Raw genomic sequence first — 23068 nt, 5'->3', positions numbered from 1 at the left:
GTGTGAATAGAAATAATTCCCTTACCTCAGGATAAGACCACTCCGGAGAATAATCCGTCACCATGAACAATCGGCCACTCTGTTGCAGCGACCCCAGGGCTCCCTGAGCTGACACGACTTCGGACACGTGCATGTAGGTCATGGAGCTGCTCCCGCTCTCCCCGTTGCTCAGCTGGAGGCCTTGCTGCTGCTGCTGCTGCTGTTGTTGCTGTTGTTGTTGCTGAGGGCTGCAGCAAGGGATGCAGATCTCAGCCTGGCTGAAGGTTGCCACCCTGGCTCTCTCGTCCTCTGACTGCTGCATGCTGGTCCCAGCTCCCGCCTCGCTCGCCACTAGCTGCTGCCCGTACAGCGTGTTGGCGCTGCCCTCCACCGATATGAAGTCATTGATCAGATCTGAGAACTGATTGCTGAAGGAGATGTCAAAGTGGTCCAGGTTGAGCTCCATGTTGGCTGAGGCCCCCAGACTGTGATGGGCCACCGGGTACAGGCTCGACACCATGTTGCCCTGGAGGATGGGCAGCCCGTTGCCCCCTCCGCCCTCAGCCTGGATGTAGTGCTCGGTGCTGCAGGCCGGGAGCTCAGCTGATTTCAGGAGGCCTTCGCCTCCCTCTGACGGAGCCGTTGTCTCCATGGGAACCTCTGTCTCTGCTGCGATGGGCTGAAAGTTGGCCTGGAACTGAAGCAGCTGTAGGGAAGGGGTGGCATCGACGCGGCCTTGCTGCACTGGACCATTGCAGCTGGATGCAGTCTGCGTGGGCGACTCTGTCTTGACGTTAGCCAGCCCTAAGGTGCTGACGAAAGGTGTTCCGCCACTGTCACTCAGACCATTGCTATGTGTGGTGGGCTCCAGGTGATGAGCTTTATTGGCCTCTTGCAGGAAGAAGCTGGGTGAGGGGTTCTGGTGGACATGGGGGCTCTGGACATTCTGGGTGTAACCCGAGGAAAAGTCTTTACTGGAGTCAATGGCACTGAAATCCATCTGTTCCAGAGTGGTGCTGGGACTGAGGCCCCCAGAGGAGAGCAAGGCCGAGCCAGGTGTCAAGGAAATGGAGGCTGGAGTGGAGCTGGTTTGGAACCCTTCCTTGCCCATTTGCTGGTCAAACGAGTTATCCTCTGTCTTGATCTCCTTCACCAGGGGCCCACTGAAGGAGTAGCTAGCCTCGCTGCCTGGTGGCTGTCGTTGGTTGCCATTGTTGCTGTCATTTTTTAGGGCTCCTCCACCATACGTCTGGCCTTGCTTGGGGTTGTTGAGGAAGCAGTCAGGGTCAAAGTTCATGTTGGCCTCTGGAATCTTCTCGCTGCTCTCCAGGGTGGAGGAGAGGACCAAGTCTTCTGCCACGCCGGCTGACATCATGGACAATCCGTCTGGGTTTCCAGCAGCTGCTGAGGAGGCGAATGCAAACTTGTGTCCATCTGAGTTGACAGCCAGGACCAGGCCTTGGGCTCCCGCATCTGAGGCGATGAGGTGCTGGCCGGGGCCCGCACTGGGAGACATGGTGTACACTGCCTCGTTGGTGACCTCTGACATAAAAACGGTGGCATTCTGGCTTAAGCTGCACATGACCGAGGCCACGGCCATGCTGGAGACGCCAGTGATGGCGGGGCTGTCGGCCATGTCCGTTTCGCTGTTTAGACCACTGCTGATGGAGACCGGGGAGTTCTGGGTGGTGTCAGGCACCTCCACCTGGTTGGTGGAGGAGACCTCGGTGCTGTTCTGATGCAGCAGGACAGGTTTGGCCAGCTTACCATTCCGTTTCTCACGGCTTGAGACTTTGCCATGACCATGGTCATTCTTGCCCTCAGACACATCATTATTTTGGACCTCTGGGTGGCTGCTGTAGGCACCTGTTCGTGGTTCCACCTTTGGTGATATGATGCGGTGTTTGGCACTGTTGCACTTGTGGTGGACACTGCTCCCGGCACCTAGAGGGGGAAGTTAGGTTGAGGTGGTGGGGAGATGGTGGAGGTAAGAACAGGCAAATCCAATCAGTTGCCGACTCAATGATATTTATTTCATCCTCTTCCCTCCCACAAGTTACACTGAGCCACATGGGTCAGCATGAAGGAGAGTTTTAATGTAGGAAGCTTTGGGAAGAGAATCCAAAAGCTCCAGGTGAACTTTCCCCAGAGATACATATACTTTAGCACCCAGGCAAGGAACCCTCTTCACCCACCTTCCCAAACATCATTGGTCCAGTGTCACGCCGGATAACTCATCCCATCCGGAGACTCATCAGCGCATCCTACCGAGCCAGGTTAACAGTGACTCAGTGAATCCCTCTTATGCACCCTGATGCAGAAGGCTATGATTCAAGTCCCACTTCAGGGATGGAGTTCAAATTTCAGGACAACACTTCTGTTTCCGGTATGGAGGGAGTATTACACTGTTGGAAGTGCCATCAGATTTCAGACTGATCTGCTTATTCACTGAAATCCTCCATCACTGGCACTTAACTGCATCAGAAGCTCTTCTGAACTCTGCATCAACATTCCTTCCCAGCTTACTTGACTCCTACTGTTCTCCCATCCATAATGCCTTGCCATCTCAGTCTTGACTGGGGATCAAACCTAGCCTAGATGAAGACCGCCATTGGTGCTCCCTTGGGAAAGTTTCAATTGAATCCTGAGATTCCCAAAGCCTACTGTTGCATCCCTAAACCCTCTCATCTCACACCCTTCTCTTCACATAAAAGAGAAGATCTGCAGATGCTGGAAATCCAAATTTTGTGTGTGTTACTCTTCTCTTTCAGCTTATCCTTAAAACCTACCTTTCTGACCAGACCTTTGGTCATCTATCTGATTATCTCTTTATGTGGATCCGTGCCATTTTGTTTTGTTAGATAAAGCTTCCGTTAGCCAGCTTGGACTCTTTTGAAAATTGTTGCATAAATTAAAGTCATTATAATGCAGTTGAGATACAAATCAACTCTCATTAGTTCTGGTTGTAACTAAAACCAGAACTTGCCTTGTATCTGTACAATTACATGCACTGTATGCTTAATAAATCTATGACACCTGAAATCAATGTTAAAGAATAGCATTGATTTAATAACAAAGGTCCATTCCCCTCCCATCATCCGCCGCAGTTTGCCCGCCAACCAATCAAGACTCTCATTATTACCCAGTCAGCCTCGTTGCCCTCATCCTGAGGGGAGCACTGCACGATGTAATGCAGTGTTCCACACGCTCACCAGCACCGCACTCACAGATTTGCCACTTTTTAGAAGAGATGCAAAAGTGAGGTCCATTCTGCTTTCTCGCGTGGATACAAAATATACCAAGGCAGCATTCTTAAACAGAGTGGAGGAGCTTTCTTCAGTATCCCAGCTACATTAACTTTTATATTTGCTGACAATTATCACATTGCGGGGAGCTTGCTGTGTGTAAAATTCCATTCGCATTTCCCACACCACAACAGTGACTACTCTTCAAAAAGCTCTTTACTGGCTCTAAAGAGCTGTAAAACATCCTGAGGTTGAGAGCGGTGTTGTGTGACCTGCAGTGCATGGCATGTGATTGTGAGTGTCTGTGCATGTTATCCCCTGGTTCTTGCACTTTTACAACCACAAACACCTTCTTTATTTCCCTGTAAGTGGAAAACAAAAGAAATGACATGGCAATCTGTGGGCATCTCCCCTCAACAGAGGAGCAGCGAGGAGAGGAGTGGGCTCTTCTGGGAGAGTCACCATGGTTGAATAATCCAGTGACACTCATTGTCCCCAGTGAGACAGGCAAAAGCTAAGGGAATGAACAGATTCAGGAGAGTGATGGTGAGGTTGTGGAGGATGAGGGGCAGTATTAATGGGACCAAAATCCCCAGATTTAATTTTTAAAGCTTCATATGCTAAAAGGTTCATGTTAATTAGAAGGGTTACTCCCAGTTAGTCCTACCCAGATTGCCGGTGCACAGGCAGTTGTGAGTGCGAGGCTGAGGCTTGGTCTGGTGGCTGTCCAGGATCTGCTGAACAAGCTGCTCCACTGAGAAACCGGCGCTGGTGTTCCCATTACTGCAGGTCCATTTGATGCCGTGAACTGTTGGAAAAAGGCAGACACCGTGAGAAACTGGCTCGCACTGGTGGGCGGGGGAGGGAGGAATGGGGATGAATGATGCATTGGGACCAAAGGGATATGGCTCAGATTGTGGTCTGGCCCAAATAAAACTACCTGCAAAAATCTCAATTAAGAAGCGGAAGATAAACCAACAGGAGACAGTAGCCATGTTGATTAACCACTTCACAGAAGAATAGCTGTTTTTAAAGAAAGTCATGGTCACAAGGCCAGCTAGAGGCTGAGGTGATCAAGTGGAACCTTAGTTCTTGTTTAACTATCAGTAGCCTGTCACCTAGCTATTGGTGAATGATGTTGGATGTAGAATGTTAACTGTATGTTCTAGAGTTTAAACCCCTTCTCCTCTGGGGTTAGTAGAGAGCAATTTGGGCGCATCAGAGATAATTTTCCTTTGTCGCTCTCCTCGACTTTCACCATTTGGAGAGCATGGCACAGAGCAGCTTTTCTGACTAAACAAAATACAGTTGTAAACTTGTTGATCAGCAGGCAATTGAACGAACAGCACGTTGTTTATAACACACAGATTCTCGTTCACCCATCATGCTCCACTCACTGACCCTCACAATCTTCTGTTGGACAGGGTTTATTTAAAAAGTTCTCATCCGTCACTTCAGTCGCTCTGTAGCCTCTTTCCTTAATTCTTTACAACTTCCTCCTGCCTTTCAACCCCGCAAAATCCTTTTTCTCCACAATCTTGTCATCTTGCGTATCCAATTTTTACCTTTCCACCACTGTCAGCAGTGCCTTCAGATACTTTGGCCCCAAGGTAACGTATTCCATCGCCCAACTCTTTGCATCTCTAGCTCTGTCCTTCTGCCAAACTCTCCGTAAAGTCTAATTTTTGACTGAGTTAACTTGGGGTCAAATTTTATTTGATAATACTCCTGTGAAGCATAAAATATTTTAATATTTAAAGGTAATTAATAAAACAAGTTGTTGAGGATGTAAATAAACTCCCTTAATTACAAGCCCTTCTGCCCTGTCCTTTCCTGAGTTAGGTATTCAAAACTGAACAGGAAAGTTGAGCTGTGATCTCTCAGAGACTTCTCAAGGTTTAGCTTTTCCAGCTCACTGCTGTACAAAATCTAGAATCTCACTCACTTATTCTTGTGTATAAATAAAAGACTAAATAATACTAGATTCCACATCATAACTGAAGACTTCTTTACGATCAGGAAGACTGCATCCTGGAAAGTGAAGTGTTTTTCAATTTGAGGCCATGAAGACAAAATGCCATTAAGTAAGATCTCATTTTATTTTGAGGTCAATTCAGAATCTGTTGCTATTTAATCAATGCTGGGTCAATTTGAGCAGAAACATTTAGGAGACCCCAGATGTCCTGGTTCCTGTATTCTGCATTTCCAAAGTATTTCTTTATGCTTATGTTGAAGCTTTACAAGAAAGTTCAGTGGAATGCAAGAGTTTCGGTGGATTGTTTGGAATATGGTCAATCAGATTCCACTTGAGAGAAAAGTATATAAAGTTAAACCAGTATTCCAGAAAGAATAGAGAGATGGGGGTCAGGGGAAAAGAGAGAGAGAGAGAGAGAGAGAGAGAGAGAGAGAGAGAGAGAGAGAGAGAGAGAGAGAGAGAGAGCGAGAGAGAGATTGAGAGAGTGTGTGTGAGAGAGAGAGAGAGCTGCAGAAAAGGTTTAAGGAAGAATTACATTACTCAGAATGAGTCACATTGGCATCAATGAGAAAGACTGGTGGAGGCCCAGCATTACTGAAGTTATAAATGTGACAGGAATTTGCACTACAAACTGAGAATATATTTTGCTTGGATGAAAGCTTTAAATGCCCTTGCAAAAATTCCCAGTTTTGTCTTCTTGGAAGCCTTATCCATGGTGGTTCAGCTGCTACAGAGGTCTGGTGTAAATCCACCATGGTACTGATCGTACATTGTCCACTGCCAGGGCTCTCACTCAGTTGTTTCCTTTTTTTTGTGAAGATTCCTCCTCTTTCTCTCCTTACCCCTTATCCCCCATCCTGGAAGACTACACAGAGCCCACTTTGCTAGGCTGTGTTTGAAGATCAAAGGTAGTAAGAGCAGCAGGAGAAGACCTTAGGCAAGAGGAAGAATATGTTTTGCTGTGTGTGTGTTGTAGATCACAGGGAAGATTTCTTTTGAGTGCATATTTCCTCTTATTGCCTAGGGAAAGCTCTGGGCCATTCTCTTGCCATATTGTAAAATCCTTTAAGGAATGTTTCTGACCATGCAGAGCCTTTTGGGGGGTGGGGGGGGGGGGGTGGGAATGAGGGAGGAAGGGATTGCAACCATCTCTAAGTGCAGAGACCTTACAATTCCAGACCATTAAATGTTAAGGAAAAGCATGAATTTATATTTGTGTTTTTCACAACCTCAGGAAACTCTATAGAGCACTTTGTAGCCATCAAAGTATTTTGAAGTGTAGTCACCACAAGAAAACCAAGACATTGACTGAAACATAGAAAAAACATAGAGGCACAGAAAATTAGAACAGGACTAGGCCATTAAGCCTTTCAACCATTCAGTATAATCATAAGTGATCGTCTATCTTAATACCATATTCTTGCACTCTTTCTTTGATGTATTTTGCATATAGAAATGCATCTATCGTTCTCTTAAATATTTTAGCAATTTGGTCTCAACATCCTTTCGTGCAGCAACTCAGTAAACAATAGGGCCCTATAATTCATAATTTATGCCCTACTCTTATTCGACTTCCCAAGCGCATCACCTTGCACTTATGAGGGTGAAATTGCAGCTGCCAATGCTTTGCCTCAATCGAAAAAAAAACTGCTTTGGAGTCTCTTCACATCTTCCTCTCAAGTTATAATCCCACTCAGTTCAGTGCTGTCAGAAAACTTGGAAGAATTAAATGGTTTCTTCATCCAAATTGTCAAACAATTTGTGATCCATGTCAATACATTACTCATTAATGAGCATTAAAATACATTAATTTTGCACATTAATCTTTTCTGTGAAATTTTTATCAGAAGCTTTTTGAAAATCCAAACGCTTCTCATGTAGTGATTCTCTCTTATCTATTCCACCAGTCATATCCTCAAAAAAAACTCTAGCATTTTTGTCAAATTTGATTTCTCTTTCAGAAATCCATATTGACTTTGTATGATCTCTTTGATATTTTTTCTAAATGTCCCTAATCTCAAATTTATAATTGCCTCTAGAATTTTCCCCATTATTCATGTCAGGCTAATTAGTCTGTAGTTTTGTGATTTATCTTTCTCCCTTCTTTTTAAATAATGGGGTTGCATTTGCTAATCTCTCATCTGCAGGGGCTATTCCAAAATGTACCGAATTCCAGAAAGTTCTAACTGAGGCATGCACTATTTCTGCTGTTATTTCTGTTTATCAGCTTACAGTGATATTAAATTATCAAGAAAGTAGTCCTGACTAACTTCCTTAAATTTCCAACCTTCATTAGAACTTTAGTTCCTTAACAATTTTGGTAAATTACTTGTGTCCTCTTCTGTGAGGGTAAAACCAAAATATTTACTTAATTGCTCTGGTATTTCCATGTTCTTCAGTATGAATTCCCATTTCTGACCATAAGGACCCATATTTGTCTTTACTCATATTTTTCTTTTCATATTTGTAGACACGTTTACAGGATGTATTCATATTTACTCTTGTGCTCTAACGTTGCTCTTCTTATCAATTGCTTTGTCCTTTTACTACCCAACATTTATGTTTGCAATGTATTTATTTATTTTATGACATAGCGCAGAGTTGGCCCCCCGGCCCTTCAAGCCACGCAATGACCAATACACCTTTGGACTGTGGAGGAAACCAGAGCACCCGAGGAAAACCCATGCATTCCACAGGGAGGACGTGAAGAGACTCTTTACAGACGGCGCTGGAACTGAACTCCAAACTCTTGACGCTTTGAGCTGTAATAGCGTCACGCTGACTGCTCACTCTCTTTGGGTCACTGACCTTGACATTTTCCCACAAGCAGGAAGAACATGGTTCAACAATAGAAAAACTAGTTAGACTACTTTACAGTACTGCTTTAGTTACCACACCACAGAAAAAGTGTGATGGCATTAACACCAGAGAAGGCACAATGGAGATTTATGAAACTGTTGGTACAGCTGAATAATTATGGTTATGACGATATACTTAATTACTTAATCATTGGACATGGACATCGTTGAAACTGACGGCATTTATTAGCTATCTCAAGTCGCCGCTAAACTGAAGCAATTAAGAGTCAACTGTACTGATGGACCCAGAGTCGTATATAGCCCAAACCAGGCAAGGATGGCAGATTTCCACCCCTTGAGTACAACCAGATCGTTTTTTAGGGACCCAACAATTTCGTAGCAACCACTGCTCGTCATTCCAACCCTACTAAATAAACTTCTTCAGTATTCCTGTTTCTTGTTGGAGTATGAATACAGGTAAATTGATGTAAGTTTAACTTAATCACCAGATCACTGAACTGGGAGTGTTTCTTTAGAAGAAAATTGAGGTAAATTGGTAAACTGTTTTATTGTTACCACATGTACCAGGATACAGTGAAAAACCTTGCACACCATCCATTCAGATCAACTCATTACAACAGTACATTGAGGTAAGTACAAGTTAAAACAATAACAAAGTGCAGAATAAAGTGTTACAGTAAGAGAAAGTGCAATGCAGGTAGACAACAAGGTGTAAGATCACAATGATGTAAATTATGATGTCAAGAGTTTATCTTATCATAGATAAGATGGGAACCATTCAAAAGTCTTATAACAACAGGAAAGAAGCTGTGCTTGAGCCTTGTGGTACATGCTTTTGGACCTTTGTAAATTCTGCCCAATGGAAGAGGGAGAAAAGAAAATGGCCAGGGCGGATGGGATCTTTGACTATGCTGGTTGCTTTACTGAGGCAGCAAGGAGTTTCGACAAAGTGCATGCAGTTTATGCTTGTTTCTGTGATGTATTGAGTTAGTAACATAGAATAGTACAGCACATTACAGGCCCTTCAGCCCACAATGTTGTGCTGCCCCTCAAACATATAACCCCCCCCCACCTTAAATTCCTCCATATACCTGTCTAGTAGTCTCTTAAACTTCACTAATGTGTCTGCCTCCACCACTGACTCAGGCAGTGCATTCCATGCACCAACCACTCTCTGAGTGAAAAACCTTCCTCTAGTATCCCCCTTGAACTTCCCTCCCCTTAACTTAAAGCCATGTCCTCTTGTACTGAGCAGTGGTGCCCTGGGGAAGAGGCGCTGGCTGTCCACTCTGTCTATTCCTCTTAATATTTTGTACACCTCTCATCCTCCTTCTCTCCAAAGAGTAAAGCCCTAGCTCCCTTAATCTCTGATCATAATCCATACTCTCTAAACCAGGCAGCATCCTGGTAAATCTCCTCTGTACCCTTTCCAATGCTTCCACATCCTTCCTATACTGAGGCAACCAGAACTGGACACAGTACTCCAAGAGTTGTGTTCACATCTCTCTGCATTTTCTTATGGTCACAGGCAGAATAGTTACCATACCAAGTCACGATGCATCTGGATGGGATTCTTTCTATGGTGCATTGAGGAAAATTAGTGAGGGTCAAAGGGGACATGCCAAGCTTCTTCAGCTTCCTAACGAAGTAGAGGCACTGGGGAGCTTTCTTGGCTGTGGCGTCAATGTGGTCAAACTAGTACAGACTATTGATGATTTTGATTCCTAATTAATTGAAACTTTCAAGCCCCTTGACCTCAGCACTATTGATGTAAACAGGAGCATGTGCATTCCCCCCGCCCTTCCTGAAGTCAATGATCAGCTCTTTTGTTTTGCTGACATGGAGGGAAAGGTTGTTGTAAGGATACCCTACCATCTGCTTCCTGTACCTTGACTCGTCGTTAGTTAAGATCTGGCCTACATGAACATTGATGGAACTGATGGCATTTATTAACAAGCTGCAATCTGTTAGATGGAGTTGGTGCAGAATCTGGCCACATAGTCATGAGTAGAGTAGGGGGCTGAGGACACAGCCTTGTGGGGCACCAGTGTTAAGAATATTCGTGGTAGAGGTATTGCTGCCTATCCTTACTGATTGAGGTCTGTTGGTCAGGAAGTCAAGGATCCAGTTGCAAAGGGAGTTGTTGAGTCCCAAGTTGAGTTATTTGGTATTATGGTATTGAATCAATACACAGTAGTCTAACGTGGGTGTCTTTACTGTCCAGATGCTCAAAAGATGAGTGAAAGGCCAAAGAGATGACATTAATCATAGACTTATTTTGGTGGTAGGCGAATTGCAGTGGGGTGAGGTTGTCTGGGAGGCTGGAACTAATGCATGTTATTACTAGCCTCTCTAAGCACTGGGCAGGGCAGTATTTGTTAAGGCAGTTACCTGGTTTTCCTTTGGCACCGGGATGACAGCGATCTCCTTAAAGCAGGTAGCAACCTCAGCAGGGAGAGGTTAAAAATGTCTGCAAATACCCCCCATCAGCTGATCTGCACAGCGTCAAAGGACATGGCCAGAAACACCATCTGGGCTAGTTGCTTTCTGTGGGTTCACTCTCTGGAAGAGCGATTTTATGTTTGAAATGGTGCGGGTGGTGACATTCCAATCCACTTCTGTTCAAAACATGCATAGAATTAATTAAGCTCATCAAGAAGGTACATGTTGTTGTTGGTAACGCTGCCTCTTTCCATTTCATAGCTCGTTACAGCATATATGCCCTGCCACAACTGGTCTGGGACTTGATTTTGGATGGATATTGTCTCTTGGCATTCCTGATATCATTACAGAAGTCATATCTTGACTTCTTGCAAAGATTGTGTCACCAAATTTGAACCCTGTGGTTTTAGACTTCAGTAGGGAATGGATCTCCCAGTTCATTAATGGTTTCTGGCTTGGAAACATCTGGACTGACCTCTTTGGACCACAGTGACGGTGCTGACATATTCATTTATGCTGAGCACTGAGTCTTTGAACATGGACCAGTCTACTGACTCTGAACAGCCTCTCTGACCATCATGCAGTGCTTAGGGAGGCTGCATTAATTCTAGCCTCCCAGACAACCTTGGCCTACTGCAATTCACCTCCTGCCAAAATAGGTCTATGGTTAATGTCATCTCTTTGGCTCTACACTCATCTTTGGTCTGTTTCCTCAGACCGGCATTGCATGACTTTAAGTACTGGATCCTCATATTTCAGCTTCTCAGGGGACATTTAACTGAGGTATTAAAAATTCTGAGTGATCTGGTTAGTATGAAAAGGAAGGAATCATTTCTCTTTGCAGAATAGTCAGCAGCTGGGGGGGGAAGGGAGTCATAGGCTTAATTTAACAGAGGATTTTTAAGATTTGTTCTGGAGTGTTCTAAAAGCTAGGAATCAGGGAATTTGAACTGGGAATAAACTAAATTGCACCATTTTGCCAAAAGGGATCTGACAGACTGAATGGTCTCCTTTCCTAATGTAAATTTCTATGACCCCAATAAAGTGGGTCTTTGCACAAAGAATAACTGAATGTGGAGGGAGTTTAACTGTTTATCGTATCTGTATACTATCTGTTTGGCAATTTTTGATGGGACATTGCTGACAAAGCTTTATATCTAACCCATTCTGTACCTACTTTGACAGCATTTAATGAGACAGATAGGGGAAGATTTATTCAACATCAAGCTTGTGTTGTATCTAGCCCAGGAGCAGTTGATGTGACAGAGTAAAGTGTGTTTTAAACCATAAGACCATAAGATATAGGTGCAGAATTAGACCATTTGGCCCATCAAGTCTGCCTCACCATTTCATCATGGCTGATCCAAATTTTCTCTCAGCCTCAATCTCCTGCCTTCTCCCTGGATCCCTTCATGCCTTGACCAATCAAAAATTTAGCAACCTCTGTCTTAAATATACATAAAGACTTGCCCTCCACAGCTGCTTTTGGCGAATAATTCCACAGATTCACCATTCTCTGGCTAAAGAAATTCCTCATCATCTCCATTCTAAAAGGATGTTCCTCTATTTTGAGGCTGTGTTCTCTGGTCTTAGACTTTCATATCATAGGAAACATTCTCTCCACATCCACTGCATCAAGGCCTTTCATGATTCAATAGATTTCAATGAGATCACCCCTTAATATTCTGAATTCTAGTGAATATAGGCCCAGAGCCATCAAACACTCTTTATATGACAAGCAATTCAATCCTGGAATAATTTTTGTGAACCTCCTTTGAACCCTCTCCAGTTTCAGCACATCCTTTCTAAGATAGGGGGCCCGAACCTGCTTGCAATACTCCTAGTGAGGCTTCACCAGTGCTTTATAAAGTTTCAACATTACATCCTTGCTTTTATATTCTAGTCTTCTTGAAATTAATGCTAACATTGCATTTGCCTTCCTCACCACAGACTCAACCTGCAAATTAACCTTTAGGGAATCCTGCACAAGGACTCCAAGACCTTTTGTGCCTCATTTTTTTTGTTGCTTTTTTTCTCCATTTAGAAAATAGTCAATTCTTTCATTTTTTCTACCAAACTGCATGACCATACACTTCCCAACACTGTATTCCATCTGCCATTTCTTTGCCATTCTCCTAATCTGTCTGTTCTTCTGTAGCCTCTCTACTTCCTTAAAACTACCTTCCTCTCCACCTATCTTCATATTGTCTGCAAATTTTGCAACAAAGTCATCAATTCCATCATCCAAATCATTGACATATAAAGTAAAAAGAATCGGTTCCACTACAGACCCCCGTGGAACACCACTAGTCACCGGCAGCCAGACAGAAAAGGCTTCCTTCATTCCCAATCTTTGTGTCCTGCCAATCAGTACCCTGAGACCTCATCCTTAATAATCAACTCCAACAGCTTCCCAACCACTGAGGTCAGACTAACTGGCCTATAGTTTCCTTTCTTCTGCCTCTCTCCCTTCTTGAAGAGTGGAGTGACATTGAAATTTTCCAGTCTTCCAGAACCATTCCAGAATCTAGTGATTCTTGAAAGATCATTACTAATGCCTCTGCAATCCCTTGAGCTACCTCTTTCAGAACTCTGGGGTGCACACCATCCGGTCCACATGACCTAGCTACCTTCAGACATTTCAGTTTCCCAAGAACTTTCTATCTGGTTATGGTAACTTCATATACTTCATGCCCCTGATACCTAGAACTTCCACCATACTCATAGCATTTTCCATAGTGAAGACTAATTCAAAATAGTTATTCAGTTCATCCGCCATTTCCTTGTCCTCCATTATTACCTCTCCAACATTGTTTTCCAGTGGTCCAATATCCACTCTTGCCTCTCTTTTACACATTATGTATCTGAACAAACTTTTGGCATCCTCTTTAATATTACTGGCTAGCTTACTTTTGTATTCTGTCTTTGCCTTCTTAATGACTTTTTAATTGCCTTCTGTTATTTCTTAAAAGCTTCCCTATCCCCTAACTTCCTACTAATTTTTGCTCCATTATACTCGTTGGTTTTTATGTTGGCTTTGACATCTCTTGTTAGCCACAGTTGTGTCATGTTTCCTTTAAAATACTTCTTCCTCTTTGGGATGTATATATCCTGTGCCTTCCAAATTGCTTCCAAAAATTTCAGACATTGGTAGCCTGCTGTCATCCCTGTTTGTGTTCTTTTCCAGTCAATTCTGGCCACCCCTCTCTCATGTCTCTGTAATTCCCTTTACTCTCTTTAGTATATATCTTGAATTTCTATCTAACCATTTTTGCCCTGGATGTGCTTATAGGGAAAATTTCCCCCCGTATCTAATCAGTGTTCTCCTGGAAATATTAGATAGTATGGAGAAAGCTTTACTCTCTAATCTTACTGAATTAGTAATGTTTGTTGGGTTGCTGTGGAAGGACTTTGAATCAGTTTTAACCTTAGCTGCCTTTACACTGAGTATTATGTACCTTTTCAAAACTGCAAATATAAAACTGTTTCTTTTGTTCTCATCCTTCAAATAAAAGTACACAAATTGTTCATAAACAAATTGCTCTGCTGTATTCATTCCTCAAGCCCTTGCAATATGCAATTTATCATGGGATTTTGGTATTACAGTAGGGTTGCTGCAACAGCAAGAAATGTACACCAGATGGCAATGTTGTTCTAGTAAATCTGCTCCAGTGAGCCAGATTGGCAGTCAGACCACACCAGAAATGAAGACAGATACACTTGGAGAAAATGTAGCTAAGAATACCCTGGGAAAGAAAAATCAACAGAAATTCCACTCCTGAAGTTTGTCGATGGTGTTAAAATCAATTCCTTTATGTCCTCAATGTAAACCATTCTGATGAACAAAAAGCAATGTTCTGCTGCACTGACAGAATGAAACAGATGCTGCTTGGATCTCACCTAGTGAACAGGCTGTGACTGAATATCTCTCAATCTCCACATTTAAAAATATTGATGCCTGCTAAGGGGAATTCCATATGAGGTGGACTGCAGGTTGTCTTACATGGATCCTGAGGATCACTTCAATGCAGACAGATTTAGCGTGGTTTAGCTGTAGATTAGGCTCAGGGTACCTTCATATACATATATTAGGCATATAACCAGTGCATGGAAGATCTCTGATTTTTTCCTGGGTGTGGTCACTAAAATCATAAGGACATGGTTTTGAGACTGTACAATTCCTTCTGCTCACGCTTGAAGTCAGAAGGAATTATACAGTCTCTCAAATAAAATTATTCTGCTGCATCACCTGTATTAGTCATGTGAATGCTTGCTGGGATAATATAGAAAGAGTTTCATTATATATCTAAATTATGTCCTCCTACCTGTGACTGTTTGACAGAATGCTATGGAAAGAGGTATGTTAAACAGTGTTGAGAGGTCTTAATTCTCTATTTAAGCAATATGTATCCACCCTGAGAGTGTTTCATGGGACGGCCTGAATGTGGACAAAACCTCAACTAAAATATGCTTGTATTCAGCACTACTCCTGATGGTTGTTAGCATATCTGATGAGTTTACCTTTGGTATAAGAACATAAGAAGTAGAAGCAGGAATACGCCTTCTAGCCTGTTGAATTTGTTTGGCTATTCATTAAGATCATGGCTGATCTAGCCGTGGACTCAACTCCATGTGGATCTTTCTTTTGAATATAGCCATCAAGCCTGGTAATAAGACAATTCCAATTTAAAATTTCAGTACTGATACTCAGTTGTTAAATTTCAAGGATAGGTCTGTGTCTTAAGAGCAGCTGATGAACGTCTCAGTTACCTTCCTTAAAGTAACAAGCCTTTCTTCCACATAATCAGAGAGATATCATAGCCTCGAGGTGCTGCTGTTAAATGAATTCCCATTGGGTATTGAGCTCAAACTTGAGTTTAGTCTGGTTGCTGGTGATCTGATCGTTATGATGGGCCAACCTGGTGTATTTTTGCCTCTTTCGCACTCTTGTGATATTTAAAAACATCTGATGTTGCATGCACAACTGCGGCTCAAGAGGCTGCAAACTCCAAGCAAGCAATAAAGATAATTCAAAACAGAATAGTCAACTTTTAGGAGTCACTTTTTGTGAGAATATTACACTTATTAAACAGTAAACGTCACTTTTGCACAAAAATTCTTTAAGACATGTTTGCAAACAATTCCTCCAAGTAACTGTAACAATTTTTCAGTCATGATTTCTTTAGATTTTATTGAAACATCCATCACTCGGCCTCCAACACAGATGGCATATTCACCTTGTTGCTCAATGGGTGACACACTCTCAACTTTGAATACCAAGTTTTTGGTTTAATACAAGGAGATATTAACATAAAGCTCTTTCTGACTCCCAGGTGATTGTAAAAGACTCACAAAATACATCAAAAGAAGCTCAGAAACATTTGCCGCTGGAGCTTGGCTTACACTTATTCCTCAATCAAGAGTATAAAAACGGATGATATGGACATTTATCTCATTGTGTGCAGTGTTGGTGTGTGCAAATTGGTTGCAGTGTTTGGTACATTATAAGAGGAGTGACGCTTCCGAAGTACTAGCTTTGAGATGGTCTCATATTTTGAAAGATGCTACATAAAAGAAGGTCTGCTTTTCTTTTATTCTTTGCCTAGAATATAGAAAAATGTTTATTGACTGAGGTTTTGAGTAATATGATGGGAATTGATATGCTGGAAATGAAAGAAACAAGCGGAGGAGTGCAGAACAAGAGATGTATCTTAATCAAAGCGAAGATGCTCTTTCTAAGTGCATGGGGAACTCTCAGGGAAAACAACAGATAAAAGTTCAATCAATAATTCTAAAGCAGATATGAACATTTCTGGATAAGGGACATATTGGTGCTGGCTGGCTGGCTGGTATTCAGATGCAGATCAGCACTGGTATCAGGTGGGACAGGTTCATGAAGAACTCTGTTCATCCCTGTCTAAATCTAACTGGCTCCAAGAGGACCACAAGCTTGGCGTGGTTTGGAGGCTTGCATGCGTCTATGGCCCGAAGAGCTATGCCGGCTGGAGTCAGTGCTTTATGCTTTGGCTCTTGGTAGGGTCGCCTGTGCCAAACAGGCCAATGATTAGAGGCCAGACTAAGAGTGGCCCACTGATCCTCTAGGTTTGGGGGTTCAGGTCAGGGCTAGCAACCCTGCCTGGTCAAGCACAACTGTTACAGAAACAGGAATGAAGAATCCTTGTACATCTGAGTGTGACGGTATTCCTGAGACTCCACCCGGGACTTGATTGACCGGCAGTAAACCAAGAGGAAGCTACTGACAGAATGAAGGAAGCTGTGAACGCTGCCAAAGATGGAGGACCTTCATTGCCGCCCTAAATGCCAGTGTTGTAACTGGCAAAAGAAGAATATCCAACTGACGGCATGGGTTGAGCAATAAGTGAAGGAGACTCACCCATACTATCAGCTTTTTTTTACTTGCATTTTCTCCTGTGTCTATAGCACCACCAACACAGAAAATACAGCATGCTCTGATCATGGGTGGTAAAACTCCACTGACTGTCAGCTACCAGCTGGGGTAAGCCTCAAATCCTCAGCCCAAGTCAATGACCAGAAGTGAAAAATGACGCCCTCCCTCTTGAAGCCAACAATTCTCCCAGGGGTATTTGTGGATGAATGTTGCTGTCCAACGGCCCCCTGAAGACACCCACAGAAGACATCAATAGGGGGAGTCTGCAGCCATGGAACAATGCCCACTTGGATTATTCACGAGAGAGGAAAAATGAGTCAGCGTCGGTAACTGGTGACAGAAAATAAATAAAATCTGTGTGCTGTAGGACATAGTTTCTCAAACAATCTTTCATTGCACAGAGCCATTTACAAAACCACTGAACAATGAGACAGAAAATCCACACTAAATTTGTGGAAATTTCTTACATTCATTACAGTTTACAACAGGAATATTTTATTTTGACATCCTGCTAATGGTTTACAATTAATTTTCTGCTATTCTCCTCAAGCGCACATGCTGCCCCTGGCAAGTTTTATTATTGATAAATTCAATTTTCTTTTGTCAGGCATTCATCTTTGATGTTTTTATGGACTTAAGAGTAAAATCATTATCTGTGTATAATTCTTCTAAACCTCATCTTCTTTCACAATACAAATACTCCCAAGATGCTCCCAGGCTAGATACAGACGAAAAACTCCCTCTCCATTTCCTATCAAACACCTCCAGGCAACATACAGTTCTGGCTAGGTACAAACATCCTTCAACAAGAAACCACACAAAATACTGAAGGAACTCATCAAGTCAAAAATGGAGCACAGAAAACAGATGATGTTTCAGGTCGAGAACTGACGAAGGGCATCAGCCCAAAATGTCAACTGTTTATTCACCTCCATAGATACTGCCTGATTTGCTGAGTCCTTCCAGGATTTTGTGTGTGTTGCTCAAGATTTCTGGCATCTGCAGTATCTCCTGTGTCTATAACATCCTCCTACCAGGGGTTCCCAACTTGGGGTCCACAGAGCCCTTGCTTAAGCATTGGCCCATGGCATAAAAACAGTTGAGAACCCCTGTCCTACACTGGCCTACCAAAAACCTCCACAGCACATGTCAGATACAGAGGTAGTCTCCCCCTATTTAGTCCTATCCCAAATCAGAGAGAGCATGGGTTACATACAGATGAAACACATTTAGGATATACAAAACGTAGTTTGAGCATAAAGCCCTCTACATAGTTTCTTTAAACAGGGCAGAGGTCACACATGCATTAAAAATCTCTCTAATTCTGCAGAGCAAATAGAATGTGGGTTAGTTAAAAAATATTGTAACCTCTCCTTATACACAATAAAATGTCTCATTTCCAAGGTCAGAAGAACATACTGTTGTACTAATGTAATATACTTTAATTCCCCCACCAGCTGTCCCAAGCATCTGCCAACTACTGCCGAATTAGAACCGCTTATTGTTCAGCTGGATTGTTCTGATCTACACATGAGGGAACTTCTCATCCATTCAGCTGAGGGTGGATTTCTTCCAGATCCTTGTTCAATTCTAAACCTATCATCTGATATCATATCTTCTCCCTCAGAAGGACCATCAGCTTCATTTTCCCTGACACCCATGTGTTCAGTTATTGCTTCAGTCCATCTTATCCTGAAGCATTTGCTCATTTCTAGTTAATTTCAATGGTATATCGGTCAGCTCCCAAACTCAGAGCAATAGACTGCTGCCTGTGTCTTAACCCAAACCAAGATCTGCTTGCGCGTTAACCTAGTGCTTCCTGGGATGCATTGATTTCCAGTCCCTCAACCACCCTAATTTCTCAACGCTACTTTCAAACCTTTTCACGTGCAATGCCCTCCACAGCTCTGCAATTTTGCCCAGATATACAATTCTCTCACCCTGTATTCTCCTGACCCCCCCCATTGCATTACCCACACTTCCAAGGATTGTCAGCTCTGGTTGAAACTTATCCTTGAGCTTTGATCATATCACCTGCAGCTTCACTCAAACAATTTCCTTCCTCTGTCTCCAATATATTTGCATTGTAACATGGTAAACAACACTGTTGAAAGAAAATGTAGTGGTGGGGAGGAGAAAATCACAAATCCTGTTAATGCACTTAGAACTTACAGTATACTTCCAGGTTCCTGATAACACCTACATTCTACTCCCTGTACACTCTTGACTGCGTTGACAGATTCTGCTCTAACTTCACCGACAAGTTTGCACGTGATGCCACAGTGGTAGGCCATATCTCAAATAATGATGAGTCCAAGTACAGGAAGAAGATAGAGAACTTAGCAACATAGTGTCATGACAACAACCTTTCCCTCAACATCAGCAAAACAAAAGAGCTGGTCATTGACTTCATGCTCCAAACTACATCAACAGTGCTGAGGTTGAGAGTTGTGAGCTTCAAGTTCTGAGGAATGAACATCAGCAATAGCCTGTCCTGGTCCAACCATGTAGACGGTATGGTCAAGAAAGCTCACCTACACTATAACTTCCTCAGAAAGCTAAAGAAATTTGGCTTGTCCCGATCAAGCTTTAACACCTTCTGTTTAATCAATAGAAAGCGTCCAGTTGGGATGCATTATGGCTTAGTATGGCAAGAAGACATATAAACTTGGAAGCATGTACCACCAGGCTCAAGGACAGCTTCTATTCCATTGTTATCAGACTCTTGAATGGTTCCCTAGCAGGACAAGTTGAACACCTGCCCTCACAATCTATTTCAATATTATTTTGCACCTTATTGTTTACCTGCATTGCACTTTTCCTGAAACTGTTACATTTTTATTTTGCATGTTGTTTTTTTTTAAACTTGTTCTGCTTCAATGCACTTTGTAATGACTTGATCTGTATGAACAGAATGCAAGACAAGCTTTTCAGTGTATCTCGTACATGTGACAATAACAAACCAACTTCAAACCGTATGAGGTTAATAATTAATTCCTGAAGATTTGAAGGTTTGTCAATCTTGTGCTGCTCTCTGCATGACTGTTAGCTGCAACTGCAGCTGCTGAGCAATACAATTCATAGGCCAAAGTATCGGGGTTTCATTAAAGCTAAATTATATTTGATAAATTTGCTAGAGTTCATTAAGAATGTGACAAATAAGGTGGATAAGGAGAGCCAGTAGATAGAGTACACTGGCTACCTGGAAGGCTTTCAATAAAGTGTTATATAGAAGGATACTGCACATTGGGTTTGGGTGTAACATATTGGGAAGGATAGTGGAGTGGGCTAACTAACAGAAAACATTCGAGACAATGGATCTTCTTCCAATTGACAAAGGCAACTAGTGGGCTGTCAGAGGAATGTGCACCTATTTAAATCAGTACCAATGGCATGGTTAAAGGGACTTTATCCACAAATGAAATAAAAATAGGTGGGTTAGCAAGTTATGAGGAAGATATTCAAAGAACCTGAAAAGTGATTCAGAAAGTTTATATTACTGGGTAAGAAGTTGGCAGATATTGTAGAATGCTGAAAATGTGAGGCTCTCAAGTTTGGAAACAAGAAGCCACATTATTAAGTTCAAGCTCAAGTTCACGATTAATTGTCATTCAACCATAAACGAATATCCATGAATACAGTCAAACAAAACAGTGTTACTCTGGGGCCAAGGTGCAAAACACAGTACCAACAGTCATACACAGCACACAGCACATAACACATATAAGGCAGCAGTAAAATACAGACAAAGAAGTTCAAATCCCTGAGTCCATGAATGGCGCAGCAGTCTGCAGTCCAACGTAATACATCATGTCTCCCGCTAGGGAACACTGGACATGTCACGCCACCTCTGGCACTCTAACGTCTCTCTCCTAGGTGAATGCAAACAGGCGACACTGTGGCTTGAGGTCTAGTTCTCACTATGACTGAGGCCACACAGTTCACCTGCTGTTCGTTAATAGACCAGTGAATTGGACTCCACATAACCAAAGTCAACAGGGTCTTGTGATCACAAGAAATGTGACCAAGACAATCACTCGCTGTTAGATGCAACCCTCCATTGTGCTCCCTCTCTGATGCAGGCACCAGCACAATCAGCACTGTCCAGCTCCTTCAGTTTCTTCATCAATGAGCAACTTGCTAGTGGGGTATACCTGCAGTACTTTAAGTTCTTAATGTCCAATAAAAATATACATTTAAAGAAGACAATACCACCTTTGGTTGGGCCTGTAAAGCTGCTGCGTTCAAATGCATCACCATCTTACCATAAGTCCTCTACAAAACAGACACAAGGGACCAATCTGCTTTTGCACATTTTATGTTCTTGTGTCTTTACATGTGCAAGTATCAACTAATAATTGTTTTCACTAACATACATTCAGCTGAATTATGTTTTGCAATTTATTTTTTGGGGTGTGGCTGTCACTGACAAGGCCAATGTTTATTATCCATCCCAAATGCCAGCCATAATGCGGAGGTGAGTCACCTATATGAGCTACTGCAAACCTTTTGGTGAAGATGCTCCCATAATGCTGTTAGGAAAAGGACCAGTGGCACTGTAGAAATGATGACATGTTTCCTGTGGGGCTTGGGGATGCTATGGGGCTTAAATGTAATTAAGTGTGCAGTAGTGAGTACAACGCACCAGAGTGTCTCAAGAACATTTAGCATTTGCAATCAAAGACTAATTTCTCCCTCTTTGTCGATCCATTTCCTTTCCTTTCTCAAAGATTCTCCTTTAAGGCCACCGAGTGTTTATCACCACCACTACCAATCTTTCTTTTGTCTTGCAGTCTGCTTTTGCTCAAAGCTCAATGAAACACCTTCTGTTGGTTTGCTTTAACCTATGCTTAAGTTGCTATGGTAATGCAAGTTATTGTCCTTATCCCAGAGGTGAAAGGATAAAAGCTCTGAAAAAAGACCGAGGTTCTTTGCCCTTGATTATCAAAATATCTGATAGAAAATGTTTTCATTTGAGGAGAGACTGGAAGTAGAAGTTAATTATTAATTAATTACATAGTGAATCAGGAGAATTTTTTCAAACAACGTATAATGGTAATGCAGTACATGAAGAAACTTAGGCAGCTACAGGGTAACTGGGCACAAAGAAAGAAGGAAATAAACAATAGAATCAGAATCAGATTCAGGTTTAATATCACTAGCATATGTCATGAAATTTGTTAACTTTGCAGCAGTGGTACAATGAAATACATGGTAAATAAACAAAAAAAACAAAAAAACAGTCGGTATATATTAGTTAAGTTAAGATAGGTCGTGTAAAAAACAGAAATTAAAAAAAAAAGCAGTGAGGTAGTGTTCACAGGTTCAATGTTCATTTAGAATTCAGATGACAGAGAGGAAGAAGCTGTTCCTGAATCATTGAGTGTGTGCCTTTAGGCTTCTGTACCTCCTTCCTGATGGTAACAATGAGAAGAGGGCATGTTCTGGGTGGTGGGGGTCTTTAGTGGTGGACGACGCCCCTTTCTGAGGCACCACTTTTTGAAGATGTCTTGGATACAGTGGAGACTAGTACCCATGACAGAGCTGATTAATTTTACAACTCTCTGCAGCTTACTTTGATCCAGTGCAGTAGTCCCCCCCAAACCAGGAGGTAATGCAGCAAGTCAGAATGCTCTCCATGGTATATCTGTCGAAGCTTTTGAGCATTTTAGGTGAGAAACCGAATCTCCTCAAACTTCAGATGAAATATAGCCTCTGTCTTGCCTTCTTTATAGCTGCATTGATATGCTGGAACCAGGTTTGATCCTCAGAGATATTGACACCCAATGACTTGATGTTGATTATGCTGATAGCAGTAGAAGGAAATAAAATGGGTGGAGGCTTGGGAAGCTGACAAGGACCTATTGGAATGGATGGCATGTTTCTGCACTGTAATTTTTTTTGGTGACTTTTTAAGGAAAATAGTTATTCAGGGCTGGAAAGGCAGCAGTCATCAGTAAAACAGAAGAAGGTTGAAGGATGAAACGAATGAAAGCAGTAAATTGAAAATTGGAGATGGGAGAAGGATAAATATAACAGGCAGTCAAAATAAAACTTAATTGCACTGTGGCAGTAAGAAAGTTGATGGAAAGTACACCACAATGATTGCACATTTTTATCTCCCACCAATCCAGTTAGCCCTCTGGGGTTGGAGGACGGGATGGGCAGGTAAGTTATGAAAGAGAACTGCCAGTGAAAT

At 42.4% G+C, this 23068-nt stretch overlaps 1 protein-coding gene across 9 annotated transcripts in view; it reads right to left on the bottom strand.

The window, feature by feature from the left end:
- camta1a (calmodulin binding transcription activator 1a) overlaps positions 1-23068 on the bottom strand; it is a 1224644-nt gene that overhangs the window by 144370 nt on the left and 1057206 nt on the right. For 7 of the 9 annotated variants that reach the window (XM_073032065.1, XM_073032068.1, XM_073032066.1 and 4 more), the window contains exons 7-8: positions 3892-4032; positions 26-1923 (exon numbers count right to left, since the gene is read on the bottom strand). In XM_073032065.1, the coding sequence (XP_072888166.1) occupies positions 26-1923; positions 3892-4032 (2039 nt within the window). The remainder of the gene's footprint in view (positions 1-25; positions 1924-3891; positions 4033-23068) is intronic. The other 2 variants (XM_073032071.1, XM_073032074.1) reach the window with 1 other exon arrangement.

The sequence above is a fragment of the Hemitrygon akajei genome, chromosome 29 (assembly GCF_048418815.1).
Source record: "Hemitrygon akajei chromosome 29, sHemAka1.3, whole genome shotgun sequence".
Classification (NCBI taxonomy): Eukaryota; Metazoa; Chordata; class Chondrichthyes; order Myliobatiformes; family Dasyatidae; genus Hemitrygon; species Hemitrygon akajei.
This window is presented reverse-complemented; position numbering and strand designations above follow the sequence as displayed.